Source organism: Microcaecilia unicolor, chromosome 9 (assembly GCF_901765095.1).
Source record: "Microcaecilia unicolor chromosome 9, aMicUni1.1, whole genome shotgun sequence".
Classification (NCBI taxonomy): domain Eukaryota; kingdom Metazoa; phylum Chordata; class Amphibia; order Gymnophiona; family Siphonopidae; genus Microcaecilia; species Microcaecilia unicolor.
Genome location: NC_044039.1, coordinates 162897920 through 162925077, shown reverse-complemented (window position 1 = coordinate 162925077; position 27158 = coordinate 162897920). Strand labels below are relative to the sequence as shown.

The following is a 27158-nucleotide window of genomic DNA, read 5'->3' as shown; positions in this document are numbered from 1 at the left end:
TGACGTGAGACTTGCTGATCTGTAGTTTCCCACTTCTTCCCCCTCTCCACTTTTGTGATTAAGGACCACATCCGTTCGTCTCCAATCCCGCAGAACCTCTCCCGTCTCTAAAGATCTATTAAATAAATCTTTAAGAGGTCTCGCCAGGACCCCTCTGAGCTCCCTCAGTATTGTGGGATGTATCCCATCCGGTCCCATAGCTTTGTCCACCTTCAGATTCTCAAGCTGTTTATAAACTCTTGCTTCCGTAAACAGCACAATATCTACTCCATTCCCAGATATTTTCTCAGCAGCCAACTATGGTCCTTCTCCAGGAATTCCCTCTGTGAACACCGAAGTAATTGTTTAGCACATTTACTTTATCCTCATCACTCTTCACATAGCCATTCTCATTACCTTTCAGTCTTACAATTCCATTCCTATCTTTTCTCCTTTCTATAATATATCTGAAAAAGGTCTTGTCACCTCTTTTTACATCTTTAGCCATATTTTCTTCTCCAAAACAGGCCCACTATGAGTCTACTCATCACTCTGCGTTCTTTTTTTCTGGCTCTTAAACTGTGGAATGACCTTTTACCAGCACTTCGTTCTGAACTTTTTCAGTCGTTTGAAAGTCTTGCTCAAAACACATTTTTTCTCTTTGACATTTGGTTTTACCCCTCCTCCAGTTGATTCCGGGCTGCGGGGTGTTGGCGGCCTAGTCAATTGAATACCCACTGTTGTATTTGATTTTGTTACTTCCTAGTATGTTTGATTCTGTGTGAGTGTTGTATCCTATCATTTATGAAGTTCTTTTTGTTTTTATTGTATTTTTGAATTTTATTGTTTGAATTTTATTGTAAACAGCTGCGATCTTCTCTAGGAGTGGCAGCATATAAAAAGCCTTAATAAACATAAACGTATAACCAGCAGAAGTCATTGGTGAGGCCCCACTTGGAGTACTGTGTTCAGTTTTGGAGGCCGTATCTTACTAAGGATTTAAAAAGACAAGAAGCAGTTCATTGAAAAGCAACAAAAATGGTATGGGATTTGCATTGCAAGATGTACGAGGAGAGACTTACTGACCCAAACACGTATACCGTGGAGGAAAGGAGAAACAGGGGTGATATGATACAAACGTTCAAATATTTGAAAGGTATTAATCCGCAAGCAAACCTTTTCCAGAGACAGGAAGGCACTAGGGGACATGAATTGAGGTTGAAAGGGGGCAGACTCAGGAATAGTGTCAGGAAGTATTTTTTTTCACAGAGAGGGTGGTAGATACCTGGAATGCCCTCCCACAGGAGGTGGTGGAGATGAAAATGTTAATGGAATTCAAAAATACGTGTGATAAACACAAAGGAATCCTTTTTAGAAGGAACGGATCCAAAGCGGAGATTAGGAAGCAACACTGGTAATTGGGAAGCAAGGCCAATACTAGGCAAACTTCTCTGCTCTGATTGTGGTTGCACAGATTCAACTTCAGATGCAGGGCCAATAAAAGACGGAGCTGGTTCCGGGCAGGGCGCCCCTCCCCCCCCCAAAAAACAAAAAACAAAACGAGCCACTACAGCCCCCCACACACACATACAAACACACACTCGGGCCTACCCCTTGCCTTCTTGCATCTGCTCCTTCCTCTGTCTGTCACTCTCCTTCTCCTGTGTGCCGGGACCCTGGTTATTGCGGTAATGCAGTCAGCTGGGTCTGGACACACAAGAGCAGGAGAGAGCCAGACTGAGGGAGCAGAACCTTCTGCCTGCCTCCAGAAGCCTTGCCGGCACCGGGCCTCCCTTGGAGGCCGGGCCAGGTGAATCTAGCCTCCTCCCCTCTCGGCGGCCCTGTTCAGAAATTGGAGAACAAGGCCAGTGCTGGGCAGTCTTCTACAGTCTGTGCCTTGATTGTGGCTGAATAGATTTAGATGAGCTGTAGTGGAACTTTTCAGGGGCTTTGACATTAACTTCAGAAATTTTAGAACAAGGACAGTGCTGGGTAGACTTCTACGGTCTATGCCCTGAAAATGGCAAGGACAAATCAAGACCAGGTGAAGTATCACATACCATATATAATGAGTCCGTCTTGTTGAGCAGACTGGATGGACCGTACATGTCTTTATCTGTCATCATCTACTATGTTACAATGTAGAACCCTTTCATGATATAACAAGGCTCATCCATTTTAAGATTCCTGTTTTTGATTTGAGATTGATTTCAGGAACCTTAAGTGGACAGAGCTCTTATTTACTTAACAAACTTTATTTTTGAAAATTATCTTTAGTAATGGTTTGTTACTCCAGTTGATATATTGTAGATGAAATTTGGTTAAATTTTTTTTATTACATGCACAACCGTATGAAAATGAGAACAACAATTCAACTCCAGAGTAGAAACGTGGCTACAGAGACAAAACAGAGCTCAAACAGCATAGATTAACGCACGTCAGCATTTTGCAATGAGACCCCACCCATCCTTCCCCAGGGCACACTGGTATAAAGAGTCACTCTGTGGCCGTGTCACAGGAAGAGAGGTGCAGTTTAAAAACTCAAAATCCCACTTCCAGCAGTGGGAGTTAATGTGGCCTAAAATGGCTCCCATACATCCTGGAACTGGCGTCATTCTAGTGAGTCCAAGGTCTGTATGCGTCACCTTCTCCATAGTTAAAGCATGGATCATGGTCGCCCACCACAGTTGAACCGATGGTATCTCCTTTAAGGGCCATGCAGCCAAAAGCGCCTTCACACCATTAGAACAGCCCAGCTGAGAAATCTTGTCGCACCCCAACGACGAGGGGCCATCGATGGAACCATTCTCAAGACGAGAAAAGGTTGAGCAGGCACAGACGAACACCAGATTCTGGAGGCAAAGGAAAAGATGTGCCGCAAAAGAGATTGAGTCTAGGACATAACCAAAGCACATGACCCAATGAGGCATCCAAGCGTCCACACTTGAGGCAAGCAGAGGAAGAGCAAATCTTCATGACAAAGGCCCAATGAGGAGAATAATAAAGGCCCAGATTAATTTTGTTTTGTAGCTCCCAATAGGACACATGCTCCATCAGACTCTGAACACAGTAAGGCCACTGAGTATTCTACCCCAAATCTGCCACCCATACACGTTCCAAATGAGCCAGGTGTGAGGACACTGCCTCATCCTTGAAGTGGCAATGGTGAAAAGTTAAAGGTACCTTGCGTTGAGACTCCAAAGTCAGTGCCTCATCCAATTTCTCATAGTTTGCTGCTGTTTGTTGGGAGTGGTCCATTGTGGCATAGTAGTGCTGAAGTTGCAAGTACAAGAATGCATCCTGACGTGGCAGATCAATTCGCATGGCATCAAAGGACTTGAGCATGCCATTATATGGCAGATGAAATTTATTGTGGACAGATGCAAAGTGGTGCACGTTTGGAAGAAAATCCAAATCATAGCTACCTGATACTAGGTCCAACTTGGAGGTCAGCACCCAAGAAAAAGATCTAAGTGTTCTAGACAATACACTGAAATCTTCTGCCCAGTCTGTGGCGCCAGCCAAAAAAGCAAAAGGACGCTAGGAATTATTAGGGAAAGGGATGATAAATAAGACTACTAGTAGTATAATACCTCTGTATTGCTCGATGATGCAACTTCACCTTGAGTATTGCATTTAGTTCTGGTCACCATATCTCAAAAAAGATATAGCAGAATTAGAAAAGGTTCAAAGAAGGTCGACTAAAATGATAAAGGGATGGAGCTCCTCTCAAATGAGGAAAGGCTAAATAGGTAAATGCTCTTCAGCTTGGAAAAGAGATGGCTGAGGAGAGACATGATTGAAGTCTATAAAATCCTGAGTGGTGTAGAAAAAGAGTAGATGTGAATCAACATTTTTTTAAGCTTTTCAAAAAGTACAAAGACTAGGGGACACTCAATGAAGTTACATAGAAATACTTTAAAAAGAAATAGGAGGAAATATTTTGTCACTCAACGAATAGTTAAGAGCTGGAACTCATTGCCAGTGGATCTTATAACAGCAGTTAGTGTACCTGGGTTTAAAAAAGGTTTGAACAGTCAATGAGGAGTGAGAGACGAAAATATCAGAATTAACACCCCACTAAAAATAAGGTCAATATAATCAGATCTGAACTTACAACGGAGGAGAAAGCCTCATAATATCAATGGAGCACAACACTGTGCTTCCCGGTTTCAATCATTGGCAGAAAAAACTTTCATGAAAGATCAAGAATCCAATATGTAGAATAATTTAATACATTCAAAATTATAAAAATGTGCTTAAAGTGTCCAAAAAGGTTCAAAATAAATTTATCTGCACATGGTTACTACAGGATATTTCAGGATCTCTACCCCCCCCCCCCCCCCCCATTTATTAAGCTGTGCTAGTGGCTGCCATGTGTTGATGCCGACACAGCCCATTCAGTTTCAATGGGCTGTGTCGGCATTGCCAAGCAGCATCCGCTAGCACAGCTTAGTAAACCGGGGTGGGGAGGGGGGTAAGTGTGTTTCATCGTGGTTGCCAATATCAATAGATCATGGTCCAAACTGCCAACAAGGGCCTTTGTTTCATGGGAAAAGTTGCTATTTCAGGGCAAATAGTGGACCATTTTGAAGACTGCACTGTCAATTCAAAGTCCTGCTTAACCTTAAAAAAAGATTTGGAGAAGTACTTGGAGGAAACTTTCATAGTCTGCTATTGAGACAGATATGGGGAAGCTACTGCTTGCCCTGGGATTGGTAATATGGAATCTTGCTACTGTACACCGCCTTGAGTGAATTCCTTCAAAAAGGCAGTAAATAAATCCTAATAATAATTGGGTTTCTGCTAGATTCTTGTGACCTGGATCGGCCACTGTTGGAAACAGTGTACTGGGATATTTGGACCATTGGTCTGACCGAATATGGCTATTCTTATCTTCTTATCTCATGGCTTTTGAAGTCTCTTGTTAGGGACTTTGTTAAATACCTTCTGAAAATCCAGATACACTATATATCTTTCTTATCCACATGTCTAACATTTAAAAAAAAGTCTATTAGATTAGTCAGCCAAGAACTTCCAGAAGGCCAGTAATTTTGTTTTACAGAATGGCCTCTACAATTTTTCCATGTAACAATATCAGGCTTATTCTGAACATAGTAACATAGTAGATGACGGCAGAAAAAGACCTGCACGGTCCATCCAGTCTGCCCAACAAGATAAACTCATATGTGCCACTTTTTGTGTATACCTTACCTTGATTTGTACCTGTCTTTTTCAGGGCACAGACTGTATAAGTCTGCCCAGCACTATCCCCGCCCCCCAACCACCAGCCCCACCTCCCACCACCGGCTCTGGCACAGACCGTATAAGTCTGCCCAGCACTATCCCCGCCTCCCACCACCGGCTCTGGCACAGACCGTATAAGTCTGCCCAGCACTATCCCCGCCTCCCACCACCGGCTCTGGCACAGACCGTATAAGTCTGTCCAGCACTATCCCTGCCTCCCACTACCGGCTCTTGCCACCCAATCTCGGCTAAATTCCTGAGGATCCATTTCTTCTGAACAGGATTCCTTTATGTTTATCCCATGCATGTTTGAATTCCGTTACCGTTTTCATCTCCACCACCTCCCGCAGAAGGGCATTCCAAGCATCCACTACTCTCTCCGTGAAAAAATACTTCCTGACATTTTTCTTGAGTCTGCCCCCCTTCAATCTCATTTCATGTCCTCTTGTTCTACCACCTTTGCATCTCCGGAAAAGGTTAGTTTGCAGATTAATATCTTTCAAATATTTGAACGTCTGTATCATATCAACCCTGTTTCTCCTTTCCTTCAGAGTATACATGTTCAGGTCAGCAAGTCTCTCCTCATACGTCTTGTAACGCAAATCCCATACCATTCTCGTAACTTTTCTTTGCACCGCTTCAATTCTTTTTACATCCTTAGCAAGATACGGCCTCCAAAACTGAACACAATATTCTAGGTGGGGCCTCACCAACGACTTTGATGTGTAGTTTCCAAGATCACCCTCAGCCTACTTTTAACAATTGGCATTACCTGACCTCCCTGTAATCCTAAGGTACCGTTGCTAATTTTAGTGATTGGTTATAGGCCACTAGTAATAAGTCTACAGGTTTAAAATGAAAAGATTTTTTTTTTTTTTTTTTAGTTCATTCGGAATGCTGGGATGTATACCATCCTGTCCTGGTGATTTGTTAGTTCGTCAATTTGCCCTATTATTATCTTTCAGGGTTGCTATGATTTTTATTTAGTTCCCCTGACATCACCAGCATAGGTATATCACCAACATCTTCCTCAGTAAAGACTGAAGCAGAGAAGACATTTAGTTTTTTGCTGTGGCCTTGTCCTCCCTGAGTGCCCCTTTCACCCTTTGGTCATCTAGAAGTTCAACCAACCAATTCCTTCACAAGCATCTTGCTTCAAATGTGCTTTAAAAGAGTTTTTTGTTTTGTTGTTTGTTTTTCTGTGCCACGTTTCCTTTCAAACTTTTTTTTTGACCTTCCATATTAAAGCTTTCCATCTAAGTTGCCAGTGTTATGCTCTTTCCTGCTTTCTTGATTTGGATCTGTTTTCATTTTTTTAAAGGAGGTTCTTTTGACTTTAATAGCCTCTTTCACCTTTCCGTTTAACCATGCTAGCAGCTGTCTGGCCTTCTTTTAGATGGAAATAGCTTCGAGGCAGAATGCTAGGTTGCCTGAATTTTTCAATCATCATAAAGACGTGGGCTCTGCGGGAAATGAGAGAATATATTTAATTTTGGTTTCCAACTGTGTCTTTAAGTTGCTGCTAATATTTAAGCTTTGTAACTGATTCTTTTAGTTTTTCTAGCTCATTTTTTATTGTGGTCTTTCTTTTCAAACTGCCTATTTTAAAGTTAAATGCAACTGCAGTGGTTTTCCATATTCCCTCCTACCTCCAAATTTAATGGTGTTATGATTGCTATTGCCAAATAACCCCCTTTGCACCAGGTCTTGTATTGCATTGAGGACAGCAGTCTTTTTTTTAATTTCCTGAGAGAAAAGGTAGGAAATCCTACCCGCTAACACCTTTCTTCCCCAGGTGGAAGCACCAGGCGCCAGTCATTCCAGAACCTGATGGAATGTGCCCATGGGGAGACTCCAGCCAGGTCAACCCCAGACCCAGGAATGCTCACATGGTAGTGTTACACTTAAATGACAATTCCAGGCAAATAAACAGCAAGTAAAAGCAATAATGTTTCTTAGCAGCAGTTCTGATACAAAGACCTATCTTCTCATATCTAAATGCTACTACTACTACTACTTAACATTTCTAGAGCGCTACTAGGGTTACTCAGTGCTGTACAATTTAGCAAAGAAGGACAGTCCCTGCTCAAAGGAGCTTACAATCTAAAGGATGACATGTCAAGTTGGGGCAGTCTAGATTTCCTGAATAGAGGTAGGTGGTTAGGTGCTGAAGGCGACATTGAAGAGGTGGGCTTTGAGCAAGGATTTGAAGATGGGCAGGGACCCCTCCCTGGCGAATGGGCTCAGGGAGTTTATTCCAAGTATGGGGTGAGGCGAGGCAGAAAGGGCGGAGCCTGGAGTTGGCTGTGGTGGAGAAGGGTACTGAAAGGAGGGGTTTGTCTTGAGAGCGGAAGTTACGGGTAGGAACATAGGGGGAGATGAGGATAGCGAGGTAGGGAGGGGCTGCAGATCGAGTGCATTTGTAGGTTAGTAGGAGAAGCTTGAACTGTATGCGGTACCTAATCGGAAGCCAGTGAAGTGACTTGAGGAGAGGGTGATATGAGTATATCGGTCCAGGCGGAAGATAAGACGTGCAGCAGAGTTCTGAATGGATTGAAGGGGGATAGATGGCTAAGTGGGAGGCCAGTGAGGAGTAGGTTGCAATAGTCAAGGCGAGAGGTAATGAGAGAGTGGATGAGAGTTTGGGTGGTGTGCTCAGAGAGTAAAGGGCGAATTTTGCTAATGTTATAGAGGAAGAAGCGACAGGTCTTGGCTATCTGCTGGATATGCGCAGAGAAGGAGAGGGAGGAGTCGAAGATGACTCCGAGGTTGCGGGCAGATGAGACAGGGAGGATGAGAGTGTTATCAACTGAGATAGAGAGTTGAGGGAGAGGAGAAGTGGGTTTGGGTGGGAAGTCAATAAGCTTGGTCTTGGCCATGTTCAGTTTTAGGTGGCGGTTGGACATCCAGGCAGCAATGTCGGATAAGCAGGCCGATACCTTGGCCTGGGTTTCCACAGTGATGTCTGGTGTGGAGAGATAAAGCTGGATGTCGTCGGCATAAAGATGATATTGGAAACCGTGAGATGAGATCAGGGAGCCCAGTGAAGAGGTGTAGATTGAAAAAAGCAGGGGACCAAGGACAAATCCCTGAGGAACTCCAACAGAGAGTGGGATCGGGGTGGAGGAAGAACCATGAGAATGTACTCTGAAGGTACGGTGGGAGAGATAAGAGGAGAACCAGGAGAGGACAGAGCCCTGGAACCCAAATGAGGATAGTGTGGCAAGAAGTAGATTGTGATTGACAGTGTCAAAAGCGGCGGATAGGTCGTGGAGGATGAGGATGGAATAGTGGCCTTTGGATTTGGCAAGGAACAGGTCATTGCAGACTTTAGATAGTGCCGTTTCTGTCGAGTGAAGGGGGCGAAAGCCGGATTGAAGCAAATCGAGGATGGCATGAGAGGAGAGAAAATCAAGGCAACGGCTATGAACGGCGCATTCAAGTATCTTGGAGAGGAAGGGTAGGAGGGAAATGGGGCGGTAGTTGGAGGGACAGGTAGGGTCAAGTGATGGTTTTTTGAGGAGTGGTGTGACTACAGCATGCTTGAAGGTGTCAGGGACAGACGCAGTGGAGAGAGAGAAGTTGAGGATATGACAGATGGGGGGGGGTGACAGTAGGAGAGATGGCGTTGAGTAAGTTGGTGGGGATAGGGTCAGAGGAACAGGTGGTGCATTTCGAGGAGGAGAGAAGATGGGCGGTTTCCTCTTCAGTGATATCAGGAAAAGAGGAGAAGGATGCCTGGGTTGGTTGGTTGAGGGGGTGGGTTAAAGGGTGAAGAGGAGGAGATGGTTTGGTGGTGAATTTGAGTTTGATCTTCTGCACCTTGTCGCGGAACTAATCAGCCAGTGATTGAGGAGAGAGTGAGAGGGGGTGGGAGCGGAGGGCACTTTGAGGAGGGAGTTAAGGGTGGCGAAGAGACAACGAGGGTTAGAGCTGAGGGAATTAGTCAATTGGGTGTAATAGTCCTGTTTGGCGAGGAATAGGGAGGACTGGAAGGAGGATAGCATGAATTTGTAATGAATGAAATCAGTGTGGTTGCGAGATTTCCTCCAGAGGCGTTCAGCCGATCGGGCGCAGGAGTGAAGGTATCGGGTGCAAGGGATCAGCTAGGGCTGGGGATTAGTACGCCTTGTCGGATGGGAGATGGATGGTGCAAGGGTGTCCAGTGCAGAGGAGAGAGTGGCATTGTAAGTGGAGACAGCCTTGTCGACAGAGTCAGAGGACATAATGGAAGGGAGGAGATTAGAGATACTAGAGGATAAGGTGGGGAGGGTCGACAGCCTGGAGATTCCTGGAAGTAGTGGTTAGTGTTGTGCGGGACTGAGGGGGAGGGTGATGAAGTGTGAAGGTGATCAGGTGATGGTCAGAGAGAGGAAGAGCTGAGGCGCAGAAATTGGAGGGTGAGCAGGTAGAGGAGAGGACGAGGTCAAGACAGTGGCCAGATTGGTGAGTAGGGGTGGTGGAGCTCAGTTGGAGGTTGAAGGAGGAGGTTAGAGTGAGGAACTGAGAAGCGTGAGAGTCGGATGGGTCATCAGTGTGCATGTTAAAGTCTCCTAAGAATGAGGGATGGGGATGAGGGCTCAAGAAAAACGGAGAGCCAGGCATCGAAGTCGGTAAGGAAGGAAGAGAGGGACTTATCAGGGGGGCAGTAAATGATTGCAACTTTGAGTGGCAGCGGGTAGAATAGACGGATGGAGTGAACTTCAAAGGATGAGAAGCAGTGAGACTGCGGTAGGAGGAGAGGTTGAAAGCTGCAGGAGGGCGAAAGTAATAACCCGACGACGCCACCGCGGCCAATTGGGCGGGGAGAATGGGAGAAGAGATAACCTCCATGGCATAGGGCCGCGATTGAAGCAGAGTCGTCAAGGGTGAGCCAGGTTTCAGTTAGGGCAAGCAGTTGAAGGGAATGGGAGATGAAGAGATCATGGGTGAAAGAAAGTTTGTTGCAGACCGAGCGGGCATTCCATAGGGCACACGAGAAGGGGAGAGAGGAGGGGAATAGAGATGAGATTGGAGACATCGCGGAAACGTTTGCATGGATGAGACGAGAATGAGGACAGGTGTGGAGGACCTGGGTTGGGATTGATGTCTCCCGCGGATAGCAGGAGAAGGAGCAAGATAGTGCGGAGGAGGGTGGGGGAGGTAGGGCGACGAAGACGGGATGCGCTTAGGAGGAATGGGGAAGGGTTCATGGCAGGAAGGAGGTGTTGAAGGTTGAGAGCTAGGAAGGAGGAGGAAGACAGTAGAGATGGTGTGGTGGGGGGGACGGGGGTGCGTAGGGTATTGCAGTAGTGAGCAGGACGGGAGAGGACATGGATGGGCAGTGAGTTTGTGCGCTATACAACGGTGGGGGGAGGGGGGATAGATTAGGAAGGGACAGGGCAATGAAGAGAATGTGTAAGGGTGCCATAAGTAGTGACTGGATCAGATGGACTGGAACAAGCTGGAGCAGATGGACTGGAACAAGCAGGGAGAAGCTGGATCTGGCAGACTGGTACAAGCTGGAGCAGATGGACTGGAACAAGCAGGGAGAAGCTGGATGGTGGACTGGAACAAGCAGGGAGAAGCTGGATCAGGCGGACAGGAACAAGCAGGGAGAAGCTGGATCAGGCGGACAGGAACAAGCTGGTGAAGTTGGATCGGGCGGGCGGACTGGAACAAGCAGGAATAGTTGAACTGGAACAGGTGGAGCAGAGGAGAGCTGCGCAGCAATAGTAGTAGTAGTAGGGCTGTAACGAGCGTTAGGCGGACTGGAACAAGCTGGCAAAAGCTGGAACAAGCTGGCAAAAGCTGGAACGAGCTGGAATAGATGGACTGGAGCAGCAGGGCTGGGACAACTATGAGGAAGCTGAAGTTGAATTAGGCGAGCTAGAGCAAGCAGGGGCAGATGGACAGGAAAAAGCTGGGGCAGAGGAGAGCCAAGCAGTCTGGAGTAGAGAAGAGGAGAGCAGAGCAACAGGACCAGAACAAGGCCCTCTCTAGTGGCTTCAGCGGTGCGCCGACAGTTGAGGCCAGCAGGAACGGGATCAGAGTGTGCTTTCCAGCAGCAGGAGCGAAGGCAGGGTGACGGTCAGTCGGCGAGGTCAGTAGGACGGCTCGTCCCTCGCTTATCCGCCTCCAGGACAGCTCGAACTCTACCGGGACTCCGCTGCTGTTGGACCACAGACTGTAAGGTGCGGTGCCAGGGCCCCAGGGTGGTCGCGTGGCCTGGCAGGTCGCCAGTGGGGTGGCCATGCGAAGCCGCAAAACTACGGCTATGGCTTACCCCGTTCTCCACGGCCGACAGATGCTCCCTGAGTTGCGGGCCAGGTCGGCTGGGGAGCGTGTGGTCGCGCGGCCCGGCAGGTCGCCGGTGGTGTCGTTACCGTCGGTGGGGTGGGGTGGCCACGCAGAGCCATGAAACAATGGCAACGGCTAACCCTAGTCCTTCGGCCGTTGGACGCTCCGATTTGCTTCCCGAGTTGCAGCTCAGCGGGCTAGTTCAGCCCCGGAGCGCATCTAACTCGGGAGCGCCTCACCTGAGCTCCTGTTCGTCAGCCATCTTAGCCTTCTAGAGGCTTTGCAGGACTGTAGTAGCATAACAGATAGCTACACATGAGCGTCATGCAGTTACTGATGTCTGCTGGCTTCCTTGTGGTTCATTATTTTGCATAAGGTAGGTGTGAAGCTCATTTGTGTCTATAGCAAACTTATTGGAAAAGACCACAAATCTGTGGGACATTCTGTGGGTTGCTACATGGGCATCTAGGTTAGGCTAACAGCTGAGTCTTTAAAGCTGTAGAAAAAGCATTACAGTCTTAGAGTGACTTCTGCCTAATCTCACACCTTTCCCTGACTGACAGCAGCGCTATGAAGGTGTCGTCAACTAATCTTAATGCATGAACATTTGATTTAAATGACACAGAGCTGTAAGAGTAATCCTAAATGATAGTATCCTTCATAAACAAAGACCAAAGTATTGGTCTGATCCACACTTCACAGACTAAAAGAATTTCATCTATCTAACCCCTGATCTCTAAGAGTTTAACATATTCAGCCATACAACCTTTTTTCTTGGCAGACAAGACGCAGACTCTGAATCGAGACAGATCCTGTGATCCAAATGTTTTTTCTCATATAGGCTACAAGATGGCTTAATTTTTTGACAGTGAGCCATATGTGAGCCAACAGCTGGATTCCAGAGATGCACAGAGTTGCAAACAAGATAATCCAAAGTTTGGGATGTTGCCTTAGAGAATAGCATGACAACAGTTAGCCTTCAGGATTGGCACCTTTGAAAGCAAAGATGCGTGGGATATACATAAAGGAATCCTGTGCAGAAGGAATGGATCCTCAGAAGCTTAGCTGAAATTGGGTGGCGGAGCTGGTGGGGGGAAGAGGGGTTGGTGTTTGGGAGGCGAAGATAGTGGTGGCCAGACTTATACGGTCTGTGCTAGATCCGGTGGTGGGAGGCGGGGAATAGTGCTTGGCAGACTTTATACGGTCTGTGCCCTGAAAAAGACAGGTACAAATCAAGGTAAGGTATACACATGAGTTCATCTTGGTGAGCAGACTGGATGGACCGTGCAGGTCTTTTTCTGCCATCATCTACTATGTTACTATGACAATCCAAACAGCAGGGACAAAATGTGAAGCAAGGCAGACATGCTCACTTTTAGTCTCTTAGAAAGCAATTTCTAAATTTTAGTTATCTGGAAATAGATTCTGTGATTGGCTGAATCAGAGTTCATGATTGCTGGCAAGACCAATTAGACAGGCACTACCACATGGGAGCCGACATACAGAATCTTCAGCATAGAAAGACAAAGTGCATCTGATGAATGCTGAGTTTAATTGCTATTGCTGGTCTTCAGAAAGGTGTCCAGGCTAAAAATCTCAGACTAGTGTGAGCTGGTACCCAGTAGGGGAATAAACATGCTATTCATGATTTCTCACATACTGACAGATGGGCAACTGCCATTGTTGGGGGCAGTAGCTTACAGAGACTGGAGGGTTAAGCTTTTGCTAAAGAAGCTGTAACTTGTAATAGTTAGTTGAAATGCTGAAGCTTGCAGTCTGCCTAGAGGATGCAGGAGCAGTTATAGCTTGTGCTGAGTTTCGCTTCTGCTGCATGCTTATCAGTATATTCCTCTGGTCTGTGTAATGAAACATGAACTGAGTGATAAGTTTCGTTTCTGCTGTATATGCTTGCTTGCACTTTTAGGCCAGTGCAGATAAGTTTCGATTTCCTGGCTTCTGTGTAATAGTCTGTGAACTCAGTGCACATGATCACTGAGTGTAGGATTATAAAAGCTGATGACAAAGGATGTAAGGCACGCAGTGTTACTGAGTCACTCAGCTGCGTCCTTGCTAGCAATAGACTTCTTTTGCTTTGGATCCGTTGCCTCCAGTCTCTTGATTTACTTGCTAATATCCAGTTACACCATGTCACAGTTTCATAATGCTTAGGGTAAATGAGGTATAAGAAAAATAAAAATGCTCACCTGAGTTGAGGGGATCTAGAGTCCTGTTGTTGAGGAAGAGAAAACTGGTGACAGGCTGAGGACATCAGGGTTAGTATCCCTGATGTGATGGGAGGTGCAGGGCTCCTGGGCATTAAAGCCTCTTTGTTGTGGCTGGTCAGAAGCAGCAGTACTCGTGGACCCAGAAAGGCATTAGAGTCACAAGTTCTGGTTGTACTGCGGGTCTGGTGGGCTACAGGTAGCAGGAAGAGCTGAGGCTGATAGCAGTGGCACTTGTTGGTGTCATGAAGAGGAAGCAAACCATGGCACTTAGTGCTGCAGGTGAGGAGGTCCAGCACGCATGTGCAGAGGCAGCAAGGGAAAGGCCCAGATTGACACGAATAGTGCTGGAGAGAAAAGGGGGGGAGAGTAAGGAGCCAGATGAAAAACAGGGAACAAATTCTCGATCAAAGGAGCTCTAGTAAGGTATGAATGGGTAGCATAATAAGGTTTCCTTAGCGTCCCTCTGGACCGGACCAGGATTGGACTGATGGGTTGTGCTCGCCTACCAGCAGGTGGAGACTAAGAAAAAACTCTGACTCTAGAGAGCCAATAGGAGCCCTGGTCATGTGACCTTAGCCTCAGTATTTTCTCAGTCTCCCAGCAGGTAGGAAGCGAGCCCATTAGTCTCTCTCTTTATCTTTCTCTTTTAGAGGTTAATAATAAGAACTACAATGCTACCTCTTCTTCTGTGCCTATGAATTCTCTGTTAGACGCTGGTCAGGTAGGGATTTCTTTTCCTTTCTTTCTTTTACAGCCTCTGGGGGTGTTAAACTCGGGTGTCCCCGGGTCCTTCCCCCCTTCCTCCCCATCTCCCATACGTAGCTGGGAAGGGCTACCCTTTGTTTAGAAAGGTGTATGTCTTTGGAAGAGGCAGCCACTATGGAAAGTTAAAAGTACAAGTATTTTTTTTCCTTCCCCAGCATTTTAAACGAGCAAGTTGTTTAAAAAAAAAAAAAAAAAAGGGGGGGAGACAATACTCAGATGGCTAACGAGCTCCATAATTGTAACGAGCAGGCTTAGCTGTAAAAAAAAAAAGGACAAGAATTTAATGGTGTCTGGGGTTTTTGACGCGACATTTTCTTCCTCAGCAGTTGTTTCTCCGTTTCTGTACGCTTGGGCAGCGGGAGCCAGCTTGTTTTTAAAAAAAAAGAGAAAACGGCGCGAAGCATTGTTGCTCAGTCAGACACAGCTCTGCCATGCAGAGGAGGTTACAGCATCTGCTGGGTCAGCGCCGGAGTTTTGCGTTTTCTTTAGGGCCTCTTCGGGTACAGTCAGCGATGTCCAGCTTGTTTAAAAAAAAAAAAAAAAAGTGACGCGAAGTATTTGGGGCTAGGCCAGACAGAGCCCTGCCAGGTTGAGGAGCCATGTTTTTATTCGTCAGTGCCGGAGCTTTGCGAAAAAGGTTAAAAAACAAATACTGTCAGCAGTGCGCAGTTGCCGTAGTCGGCGCTTATAAATTTTGCTTTTCATTCAGAGTTTCATCGGGGCCTGTGTTGTCTCCGGATCTCGGAGCCGATTTCGCAGGCTTTTATTTCTCGGCCTTCCTGCTCTACTCCGCTTGTTGCAGAGGTGTTAGGCGCGCTGTCGGGGATTGCCTCGGGGCAAGTGGCGTGAATGCAGGCCATTTTCAGTCACCCTCCATCGTCTCGGTCGGGGTTTTTTGTGTCCCCTGTAGGCAATGCGTCAGTTTTAAAGGGCACTTCAGCTCCAAAGTGTACTTTTTCCCATCTCTGTGCACTCTTTATCTGTGATAAAAATCCACATCGTATATGCAGGCAATACTTGGAGGAAATTCTTTTTGGGTTAAGTTCCTATATACATCTTCACTATTAACTCTGGTCTTCTTTTGTCATTGCCATTGATTGGGGGACAATCTGGGTCAATCTGCGTTGTCTGTTCTGGTCAATTGATTGAAACTTTCCACATAGAGGGGCATAATTGAATGAAAACGTCTATCTCCATGGGCGTTTATCTCCGAGAACGGGTCCGTGAAGGGGCGGACCGAACCGTATTTTCGAAAAAAATAAACGTCCATGTTTTATTCGACAATTTGTGAGCTGGGCGTTTTTGTTTTTCAGTGATAATGGAAAATGAAAGCGCCCAGCTGAAAAACGAATAAATCCAAGGCATTTGTTCGTGGGAGGGGCCAGGAGTCGTAGTGCACTGGTCCCCCTCACATGCCAGGACACCAACCGGGCACCCTAGGGGGCACTTTTACAAAAACAAAAAAAAGGTAAAAGAGCTCCCAGGTGCATAGCACCCTTCCCTTGTGTGTTGAGCCCCCCAAATCCCCCTCAAAACCCACCGCCCACAAGTCTACACCATTACTATAGCCCTAAGGGGTGAAGGGGGCACCTACATGTGGGTACAGTGGGTTTGGGGGGGGTTGGACGACTAAGCATTAAGCAGCACAATTGTAACAGGTAGGGGGGGGATGGGCCTGGGTCCACCTGCCTGAAGTCCACTGCACCCCCTAACAGGTGCAGTGCTCCAGGGACCTGCATACTGTTGCCAGGGAGGTGGGTATGACATTTGAGGGTGAAAATAAAAAGTTGTGAAACATCATTTTTTGTGGTGGGAGGGGGTTAGTAACCACTGAGGGAGTCAGGGGAGGTCATCCCCGATTCCCTCTGGTGGTAATCTGGTCATTTAGGGCACTTTTTGGGGCCTTATTCGTGAAAAAACAGGGTCCAGGAAAAGTGCCCTAAATTCTAGCTACAAACGCATACTTTTTTTCAATTATCGGCGAAAGGCGCCCATCTCTGTTCGGGTGATAACCACGCCCCAGTCCCGCCTTCACCACGCCTCCGACACGCCCCCGTCAACTTTGTACGCTTCCGCGATGGAGTGCAGTTGAAAACATCCAAGTTCGGCTTTCGATTATACCGCGTTATTCGTTTTTGGGAGATAAACGTCTATCTCCCGATTTAGGTCGCAATATAGGCGTTTTTGTCTTTCGATTATAAGCTGGATAGTAACATAGTAGATGACGGCAGTAAAAGACCTGCACGGTCCATCTAGTCTGCCCAACAAGATAAGCATCTTTCTATAATAGCTTAGTTCTTTTCAAGAATTTCCCTCGTTGTTTTAGGAACGTAAGAATTTTCTCTATTGGAATAGAGTGGGTTGTTCTCATGCCATGGGCATATATAAGCTTTTCTTATTTTGTGAGGGACAGTCCTGTCTATTAAGCACCCAATCTCTCAGCTGCCTTAGAGGGCATGCCCTAATATACTTACTCGTGACTCCTCTCTTATTGGTTCATTTAAGAATTTCTCGTAATGGCTGTAGTATTATTATACAGTGTTCTTTTAACAATTTTATAAGTTTTCTCTATAGGCATAGAGTATATTGTTTTAGTTACCATAAGAATATATAAGCTCTCTCATATTCTCTGAGGGACTGCCCTGTCTATCAAGCTCCCAAATCACTCAACTGCAGGCATGCTTTATTCATGTTTTTCCCTTCTTTTCCAACAGTCTTGAAGCCTCTCACTATCAGTTCTCCATTGGCAAATTGTAATTTTTCTGGGTTGGTTCAGTATGCCAATACATATCATCTCCTATCCCTTCCTCTTCCTTAGAGGTCAGTCTTGTCTCCACCGCCTTCTCCAAATGGCTGTGGCACTAATTCACCTTTTCAGTTAAAGTATTTTACAAGTCTGTCTTTTTCTTTTTCCATTTTTGTTCTATGCGCCCTCACTCCAGAGCTTCCTTTCAATTGGAAGGGAACTCGCTTACTTCTTGTGCATTTAGGTCTTCGGTACATAAGTATTGCTGTAATGTGAAAGACCAAAAGTCCAGCATTCCTTTCTAAGGAGTGTGGGTTTGGTACATGTCTGTGAGGGAGGAGACATGACCATGGTACGAGGATTGGAGAGATCCAGCCAGTGAATCATATGTCCATACTGAGCAAATGGTTGAACCTACTAAAAAAAAAAAAAAAAACAATAAATAAAAATATATAAAAATAAATAAATAAATTTTCCTGTCCAGAGCGTGCTACCAGAACTGGTGGACACCTATAGACAGAGTTTAACCAGCTATGAGATGCCACAGGGATAGGGCTGGGGTTTGCAGCCCTATTTAGATAGTGTCCTTGGTCACCCTTCCTCTTCTCCCCAGACCCCAGGAAAATGGCTAGTTTTTTGCTTAAGCATTAACCGGTCATTTTCGGCAGTACTCTTCCTTCCATTCTATTTTAGATCTAATAGGATGTTCATCGCGCTCTTAGGGTCACAATTTTTTGTATGGGGAATCCTCGGTCAGTCATGGTGACAATTCAGCGATGGGAGTATTTAAAGGCCTTGCATATGTCAAAGGCTTAGTTTCATGTTCCTATTTGGCAGGTTCATTGTAGATTCTGGCACTTTACGATTCTAGGTTGACATTCCTAGTTTCGTGCCCTGCTCTTCGGTCTCGTGGCAGCTATTCACACTTTGTCCTAAGTTACGGTCGTAGTAGCAGCACCGCTCATGAAACAAGGGATCCTCGTTTTCATCCTTACCTAGACGACGGGCTAATTGGAGAGAGTCTTATCAGCAGAGTTCTCAAGTCATGCACCGGGTGGTGCATTTCTTACAGTCTCTAGGTTGGGTGGTGCATGTAGCCAGGCCTCTTATTGGATCTCTCTTCAGATATCTCTAATGTTCTCCCTTTAGTCAGGTTGGCGCAGAGTCTTTCGTCTCCTCTGCAGCTTTATATTTTTCTTGGGGACCTTGAGTCTTCAGCCATTTCCTCGCTCTATTCTACAGAGTACAATTTTCTGGTCTAGTTCCCAAGAAGGACTTTTTCCTTCATCCTATTTGGAATCTTAGGGTCATCAATCGCGATATTTAAGTATCATCTACTTATCACAAGAACTTTAGTTTAGTCATAGGGGTGCTTCGTGCAATATACCTTTTGGCAGAAGCTTGTTTGTATATGGTATTTTCTGGGGGACCACAGCATTTCGGTTACCTGCGGGTGAAGTTTGTTCCCTTACGGACAAACAAGGCAGGGAGAGTTATGTTGGTCTTTGCCATGGCAATCGGTTCTGCCATCCACCACGGAAGAACTAACAGTATACTCTTGAGTTTGTAATCAGTGAGCCTCTTGTCATGGGTGGATATTCGTTTAACTGCTTTTCAGCTGACCATGTGGCGGCAGTCGAATCATTACAAGTCATTTTTTCTTAGTTGTCTCACCCTGCATTTAAGTGAATGGACGCTCATCCTTTCAGCGTTGCTACCTCACTGCGACTCTTCAGGGCTATCTCTTTTTTTTTTTTTTTGGCTTTAGCTTCACAAACATTTCTTGCTTCTTCCGTCCAGCAACACTCTTGGCGGAGACAGGGATAGATGCCATCGTTTAGCAGGGGTCTTTCTTCCGTCAACTCACTAGGCGTTGTCTTATATTTTAGAAATATATATATATATATATATATACAGTGGGGGAAATAAGTATTTGATCCCTTGCTGATTTTGTAAGTTTGCCCACTGACAAAGACATGAGCAGCCCATAATTGAAGGGTAGGTTATTGGTAACAGTGAGAGATAGCACATCACAAATTAAATCCGGAAAATCACATTGTGAAAAGTATATGAATTTATTTGCATTCTGCAGAGGGAAATAAGTATTTAATCCCTCTGGCAAACAAGACCTAATACTTGGTGGCAAAACCCTTGTTGGCAAGCACAGCGGTCAGACGTCTTCTGTAGTTGATGATGAGGTTTGCACACATGTCAGGAGGAATTTTGGTCCACTCCTCTTTGCAGATCATCTCTAAATCATTAAGAGTTCTGGGCTGTCGCTTGGCAACTCGCAGCTTCAGCTCCCTCCATAAGTTTTCAATGGGATTAAGGTCTGGTGACTGGCTAGGCCACTCCATGACCCTAATGTGCTTCTTCCTGAGCCACTCCTTTGTTGCCTTGGCTGTATGTTTTGGGTCATTGTCGTGCTGGAAGACCCAGCCACGACCCATTTTTAAGGCCCTGGCGGAGGGAAGGAGGTTGTCACTCAGAATTGTACGGTACATGGCCACATCCATTCTCCCATTGATGCGGTGAAGTAGTCCTGTGCCCTTAGCAGAGAAACACCCCCAAAACATAACATTTCCACCTCCATGCTTGACAGTGGGGACGGTGTTCTTTGGGTCATAGGCAGCATTTCTCTTCCTCCAAACACGGCGAGTTGAGTTCATGCCAAAGAGCTCAATTTTTGTCTCATCTGACCACAGCACCTTCTCCCAATCACTCTCGGCATCATCCAGGTGTTCACTGGCAAACTTCAGACGGGCCGTCACATGTGCCTTCCGGAGCAGGGGGACCTTGCGGGCACTGCAGGATTGCAATCCGTTATGTCGTAATGTGTTACCAATGGTTTTCGTGGTGACAGTGGTCCCAGCTGCCTTGAGATCATTGACAAGTTCCCCCCTTGTAGTTGTAGGCTGATTTCTAACCTTCCTCATGATCAAGGATACCCCACGAGGTGAGATTTTGCGTGGAGCCCCAGATCTTTGTCGATTGACAGTCATTTTGTACTTCTTCCATTTTCTTACTATGGCACCAACAGTTGTCTCCTTCTCGCCCAGCGTCTTACTGATGGTTTTGTAGCCCATTCCAGCCTTGTGCAGGTGTATGATCTTGTCCCTGACATCCTTAGACAGCTCCTTGCTCTTGGCCATTTTGTAGAGGTTAGAGTCTGACTGATTCACTGAGTCTGTGGACAGGTGTCTTTCATACAGGTGACCATTGCCGACAGCTGTCTGTCATGCAGGTAATGAGTTGATTTGGAGCATCTACCTGGTCTGTAGGGGCCAGATCTCTTACTGGTTGGTGGGGGATCAAATACTTATTTCCCTCTGCAGAATGCAAATAAATTCATATACTTTCCACAATGTGATTTTCCGGATTAAATTTGTGATGTGCTATCTCTCACTGTTACCAATAACCTACCCTTCAATTATGGGCTGCTCATGTCTTTGTCAGTGGGCAAACTTACAAAATCAGCAAGGGATCAAATACTTATTTCCCCCACTGTATATATATATATTCCATCTTTCATCCATACCACACTTTATTTGGTCTTATGGTTTGACTCTTTTGTGAGTTTTCTTACTTAAGAACGCATTTTTATGCTTCAGTAGTTCTTTCTATGCGGCGGTTGCGTTGTTGAGCCTCGTCTCTCTTATTTGTTCTTGATTCATTTTTTGTTGGTTTTCAAAAAGGATTATTCTCTTTTCTTCTGCAGTTTTTTTTTTCCTGTTTCTGGGGCCCGATATGGCTTCGTCCTTTTGGAAGTTCTCTTTTGCTTTAAGGATCTTAGTCTCACAATCTTAATCTTTCAGCTCTCGTAGGTCCTCTGTTGGGCTTGTTTTCTTTTGGTGTCCTTTACGGTTTTTTTCTCTTACAGCACTGTTTTTCAGGTAGCCCTTGTTTTTTCTTTCAGGGCCTTCACCTAAACCACGGTTTTCTTTCAGGTTTTCCTCTTAAACCACTGTTTCCTGGTAGCCATAGCCTTTTTCTATAATGTTTTTCCTCTTCAAGCAGTGTTTCCTAGTAGCCATTGCAGTAAGTAGATCTAGGTGTGGAGTACTCCTACAGTTGGTTACTTCTTTTCGGCCTGCTGTAGTTTCGCGTTTTCACCTTTACCAATTGGTGTTTTTCTTATTTGTTTCGTCCTTCTAGCCAGTACACGTATGGGTTTGGTTGTTTCTAACCCGCTATATCTCGATGGATTGAGGAAATGAGAACTTCTATTTGTCTTCTCACTGAGAGGGCAGTTCCACAGAGTATTACAACATATCCCACAATTTCAGAAACGGGCCCTATTCTTACTACAGCGATTTTTGGTGCTCTCGGTGAGCATTGGTACGATGGCCACCTACTCTTAGCTTCTTTCTTTTGCTCATTGAGCCACACTACATGTTAGTTGTTGCCACGAGGCGGCCTATGCAGTATGAATATTTCTATGCAGTTTTCGTAGGGTCCCTCCCTTCAGATTACTGCTTTGGTACTTCCCATCAGTCCAATCCTGGTTCGGTCCAGAGGGACGCTAAGGAAGGAGAAATTAGATCTTACCTGCTAATTTGCTTTCCTTTAGTCCCTCTGGACCAGACCAGGCCCCACCCAGGTTCTGTCCACTCTTTTGATTCTTTTATTCAGTAGCAAGTGTATCCATTCCCTTACAGTTCGTGGAACGATTAAAAAAAACCCAAACAGATGTTTAGATACTGCTATGTATATAAAACTTTACGAGACCCATACCACTTCTCTGGTGGTTGCTGGTGAGCTCAGTTGCTGGAATATAGATATGCAACCTTAAATATGCCATACCACTTTTCTGGGGAGAGTTGCTGGTGGGTTCAGTTGATGGAATATATATATAAAACCTTACGTGAGCCATACCACTTCTCTGGTGAGAGTTGCTGGTGAGCTCTAATATGAATGGGCCATGCCACTTCTCTGGTGAGAGTTGCTGGCGAGCTCTAATACAAATGAGCCATACCACTTCTCTGGTGAGAGTTGCTGGCGAGCTCTAATATGAATGAGCCATACCTCTTCTCTGGTGAGAGTTGCTGGTGAGCTCTAGTACTCGGTTTTGCCGAGGAATTTTGTGGCTGCTAGGATTCCATATGGCACAGAAGATCTTTCTTTCTTTCCTGCTTTGTTATTCAAATACTGAGGCTAAGGTCACATGACCAGGGCTCCTATTGGCTCTCTAGAGTCAGAGTTTTTTCTCAGTCTCTACCTGCTGGTAGGCGAGCACAACCCATCAGTCCAATCCTAGTCCAGTCCAGAGGGACTAAAGGAAAGCAAATTAGCAAGTAAGATCTAATTTCTCCGTTGTTCTGGGTAGAACTTCGGCAGCATGTGGGCAGCAAACAGGGGCATGCTGGACAGAGTATAAGTGATGGATAGCTGTTGACTGGAGCAGGTGGTAAATTGGGCACAGTAGCTGGAAGAAGGCAATAGCCATGAAAATTTAAGAGTGACCCTGGCAGAATTTAAAGAGGGTGCTGGGAGTGTAATTTATATCTGGGATGAAAACTGAGCTCAGAGTGTAAAAAGTTGTACAGATGGGCAGTGGTGATGTATGTCCATATTGGGAACAAAATATTGAATAAAAAGCAAGTGTGTTGAATTATATATGATTGAGTGTGAGTGCCAGAGCTCTAGGGGTTTGTGTGTGAGTGTTTGGAAGGATTGTTGAAAAATGTTTTAGAGGAGAGCATGGCTTAAGAGGCTGTAGCTTGCAACAGGAACTCTAGGGGTATATGGAGTCCTGATGCTGTGTATGTGCATGAGCACAGAAGTAATGAGTAAGATAGTTCTATGGCTGAAGTTTTCAGTTACAAGAGCAGCTTGAAACAGAAGCAGCTGGGTCGGAGATGTGGTGAAGATTTGAGTTGAGGTATTAGTTAAACTCTCTTAATTCATTTGTCTTTATCAAGTTTAATGGTTAAAAAAATAAGGACAGTGTGCAAGTGGGGATAGACAGATTTTGAAGTAAATAAATGCTTTTCTTTAAAAGAAAAAGTGAAGTGTCAGATTTGACAGAATTTTTGTGTGAAAAAGGTGCTGTAAGGGCCTCGGTGCACGTCAAAAATACGCATTGACACCAGCACAGGCCCCATTTTGCCGTAGTTTGGTAGAAGGGCCCTTAGGTTGTGGTGTGCCTGGCATTGAATATACTTTATTAAAACTTAAAGGAAAAGTTTAAAGCTAAAATAGGGAATATCTCTTTACAAGAAAAATGCATAGGTTTTCTAGGCAGGGCTACTTCAATTATCAGCAATCAAGGTTATTAAACCAAGGAAGACACTGACTGAGGTTAGGTACCCACACATAGAAGAGAGTCAAGGTTTTCTCTTTGATTTTTTTTTTAAGTGCAACTTTTATTAAGGTGCGTTAGGTGCTAACGCGCACCTCATGCAACTTAAAATGGCATTTTGCCATGATATGCTCCCAGGCATCCTGCAGTAAGTGCCAAAAAAATATTTTACATATTTTTTGAGGTGGCCTGTTTGAGAGAGGAGAATGGACATTCTGCATGGATCAGTTAGCACAGCTACGTTATATTTATGTTTATTGGGATAGCTAATATACCGCCTTTCAAAGCAAAATCAAAGCAGTGTACAGTACTAAAAAGACAATAAAATGGAACTCCATAACAAATACCTGGCAGAAACCCAATTAGTAACAACATTCCATTCTACCAATCCTGGGGCAAGCAGTGGCTTCCCCATGTCTATCTCAATAAGACTATGGACGTTTCCTCCAGGAACTTGTCCAAACCTTTTTTTAAACCTAGATACACTGACCACTGTTACCACATCCTCCGGCAGGAAGTTCCAGAGTATTTCCATGTAATTTCATTGTGTGTCCCCTGGTCTTTGTATTTTCTGAAAGCATGAAAAGAGTGTTTCAAAACAGGACTTTTTCCATTGTGATGAAAAAGAAAACTGGTATCCGGGGATCATTCTTAATGTTACATGCTGGAAAATAGTTATTTTCAGTTTCGTTACTGTAGCTTGTCTTGCCAAAGATTGCTATAAGTTCAGTCATCATCTAGTAGTTTGAGTCCATGCTCTAGCAAGCAGGGCTTGTGGCAATGCCATATGGCGAAGAGCAGGTCCGGTTGAAGGGATTTGATTCCTCAAAGATTTAAATGCATAATGTGAGATGTTAAAAGTACCTCATTATGGTGCTGCATGCTTTCCTCCCCTCCCCCCTCTTCTCTTTGAAACAGGGCAGTCCAGCCTTCAGAATTGGTTGGCAGTGTATGGACTAAGGAAGATAAGGAAATCAATTCTCCCAACTTGTTAAAAATGATTCGCCACACTACAAATCTCACTCTATGGTTTGAAAAGTGAGTATAATTCTCGTACTGAGAGCAGAGTCCGCTTTGGTGCTGTGAACTGGAATATTCAACAAAATACTTTTTATTGTAATCTCTAGTTTGTTTGTTTTTAGAGGGACAAATGCTTACTGCTAAGTTTTTATTTAGACATATGTTTGTCTTGAGACTGCAACATAGACTTACAGGGAGTAATTTGGTAAAGGATTTTTTCATGAATAAAATAGCTTTATATGCAGAATAGACTTTTCATAACACTGTGCAATCAGTTACACTCATATGAATTCCCAGGGAGTGGAGAGTAGGAAGAATTTGAGTAGAGTAGTGATGCACATGCATATGTTAATAAAATACACAGGTATATGCAGAGAGTACACTGGTATGGACCAGCCACAAGCCTATCAGGGTTGATGGATTAAGGACTCAATTCCATGTGTCAATCAGAGGAAGTCCACCATGCACACTCCTTCAGCTGAAGTAGTCCATATTCTCCGAGGACAAGCAGGCCACTAATTCTCACAAGTGGGAAATGTGGCATCGTGTTGCCTGATCCAGAGCTTATGACAAGCTTTAGAGAGCTTTGTGGAGCTCAGGACATGCTCCACCGCCCTTCCACGGGTGCCTTCCCACCCGCCGTGAGGGCGCTGTTACCACAGTTGTTGTTCTACTGCAGTGAGGAAAGGTCATGTTTTGGCTTTCTTTTCACTCCTGGTCTGGAAGAGCTTCATTTTTGGTGCCTTTTTCGGGCTTTTTTTTTTTTTTTTTGCAGTACCTGTTCTGGGCTTTGGTCCCCTTCTCTTCCCGTACTGTTCTAGTTTATTTTGCCCTTCTTTCAAGTTTTCTTTATTTTCCGTGTCTTAGGCTGCACTTAGGCCTAGTCTCCGCTCAGGTCTTTCCCTTGACTTTTTTCTGGTGCCTTGCCCATTTTTTCAGGCACCATCACATCTTTTGATTTGACCGAGAAAGTTTTTTCTTCCATGTCCACTAAAGTACCCAGTGGCTTTAAGCTCTGTACCCAGTGCAATTGAACAGTTTCTGGCAAAGACACCCATTCTTGGTGTCTTCAGTGTTTAGGGCCCGACCATAACCCTGGCAGCTGTGTCCTTTGTGTTGGTATGAAGTAAAGGACTCAGGTGTCCAGAGAGGCTCAACACGAGAAACATTTTAGAGCTAGGTCTGAGTCCTCAACATCAAGGTTGGCAGTGTCAACGTCGAAGACTGCATCTCGAGCATCGGGTCCGCCCGGCTGCTTCAAGACCCGAAGACACTGGTAGCAGTTGTGCGGCGGGTGTGTTCCACCTGTCTCGACGCTGGCTGCTGGGCAGGACCCCTGGGACCGGCTAGTGTTGGACCCGACCCTGAGGTGACATGAGGATTCAACATTGTCCTCATTGGCACTGAGGAATCTTGACACTGAGCTTTGGGCTCCCTGAGCTGCTGGATGGCCGCCTGTAGCAGTGTGCATCGGTTTCGGGGATATGCCGCATGTTGCCCCAGTTTTGACTGCCACACAGGCCAGTATCCCCTCAACGTCAGTGGAGGAAGCTTTGCCAGAGTCAAGGCGAGAGCCCCTCTCAGGAACATGGCTCCTCTAAGAAGGCAGGCTCAGTCTCAGCCCTCCCATGAGGAGTTTCTGTCTGACACTGATGAAGAATGCTCATGGGAATCAGAAGAAGACCCAAGGCACTTTTTGGAGGATGATTCCTATCTGAACTCTCCCCTCCACTTGAAAGGAGAAAGTCTCCTCCGAAGAGCCTTTTGTTCCCCTCTTTTGGAACTGGAGGGTGAGCCCAGGGCTAAGATGCTTGAGGTCTTGGACTACATGTCCTCTCCTAGGGAGGCTGTGACTCTCCCTCTCCATGAGGTTCTCAAGGAATTCCTTGATAGGAACTGGGAGTCCCCTCTGTTGGTCCCTGTCCTGCCCAAGAAGATTGACACAATGTATCGGATCCACAGCTCGCCTGATAGGCCCCAGTTGCCTCAATTTTCCATGGTGGTGGAGTCCGCTGTCAAGAGAACCAGGAGTTCTAGAGTCTATGACTCAGCGCCCCCAGACAGAGAAGCTAGGACCTTGGACTCTTTTGGGAGGAAGATGTTCCAGGCCTCAATGCTCATGTCCCGTATACAGTCCTACCAGTTCTTCACGAGCGTGTACTTGCAGGACTCGGTGCGGAAGTTGCTAGACTTGGCAGACTATCTCCCACCAGAGCAGGTCGAGTCAATTTGCCAGTTGGTCAAGCAGCAAAAGGCATGTCGCAAGTTCTTAGCCAGGGGCGCCTATGACACCTTTGATATTGCAGCAGGGATCTCTGCTCAGATTATAGCAATGCACAGACTGTCATGGCTGCATATTTCTGACTTTGAACAGTCTGGTCAGCAGAAGTTGGCAGATGCCCATGTCAGGAGGATAACCTTTTTTTGGAGAGAAGATTGAGCAGGTTGCTGACTAAATAAAAAAAAATACACTGATACCATCTCTTCTCGCTCCCGCTGGGCACCTTCTGCAACAGCCTCCTCATCTAGGAGGTCTTTTGTCAAGTCGAGGAGGGGTGCCTACTACTCATAGATACATAGGTATGCCTCTTCTGCT

The 27158-nt window shown here is 45.6% G+C and overlaps 1 protein-coding gene across 2 annotated transcripts in view; it reads left to right on the top strand.

Moving 5' to 3' along the window:
* Nucleotides 1-27158, top strand: part of SOS2 (SOS Ras/Rho guanine nucleotide exchange factor 2) — a 330826-nt gene that overhangs the window by 229134 nt on the left and 74534 nt on the right. For both annotated transcript variants that reach the window (XM_030214043.1, XM_030214042.1), the window contains one exon: nt 24461-24580. In XM_030214043.1, the coding sequence (XP_030069903.1) occupies nt 24461-24580 (120 nt within the window). The remainder of the gene's footprint in view (nt 1-24460; nt 24581-27158) is intronic.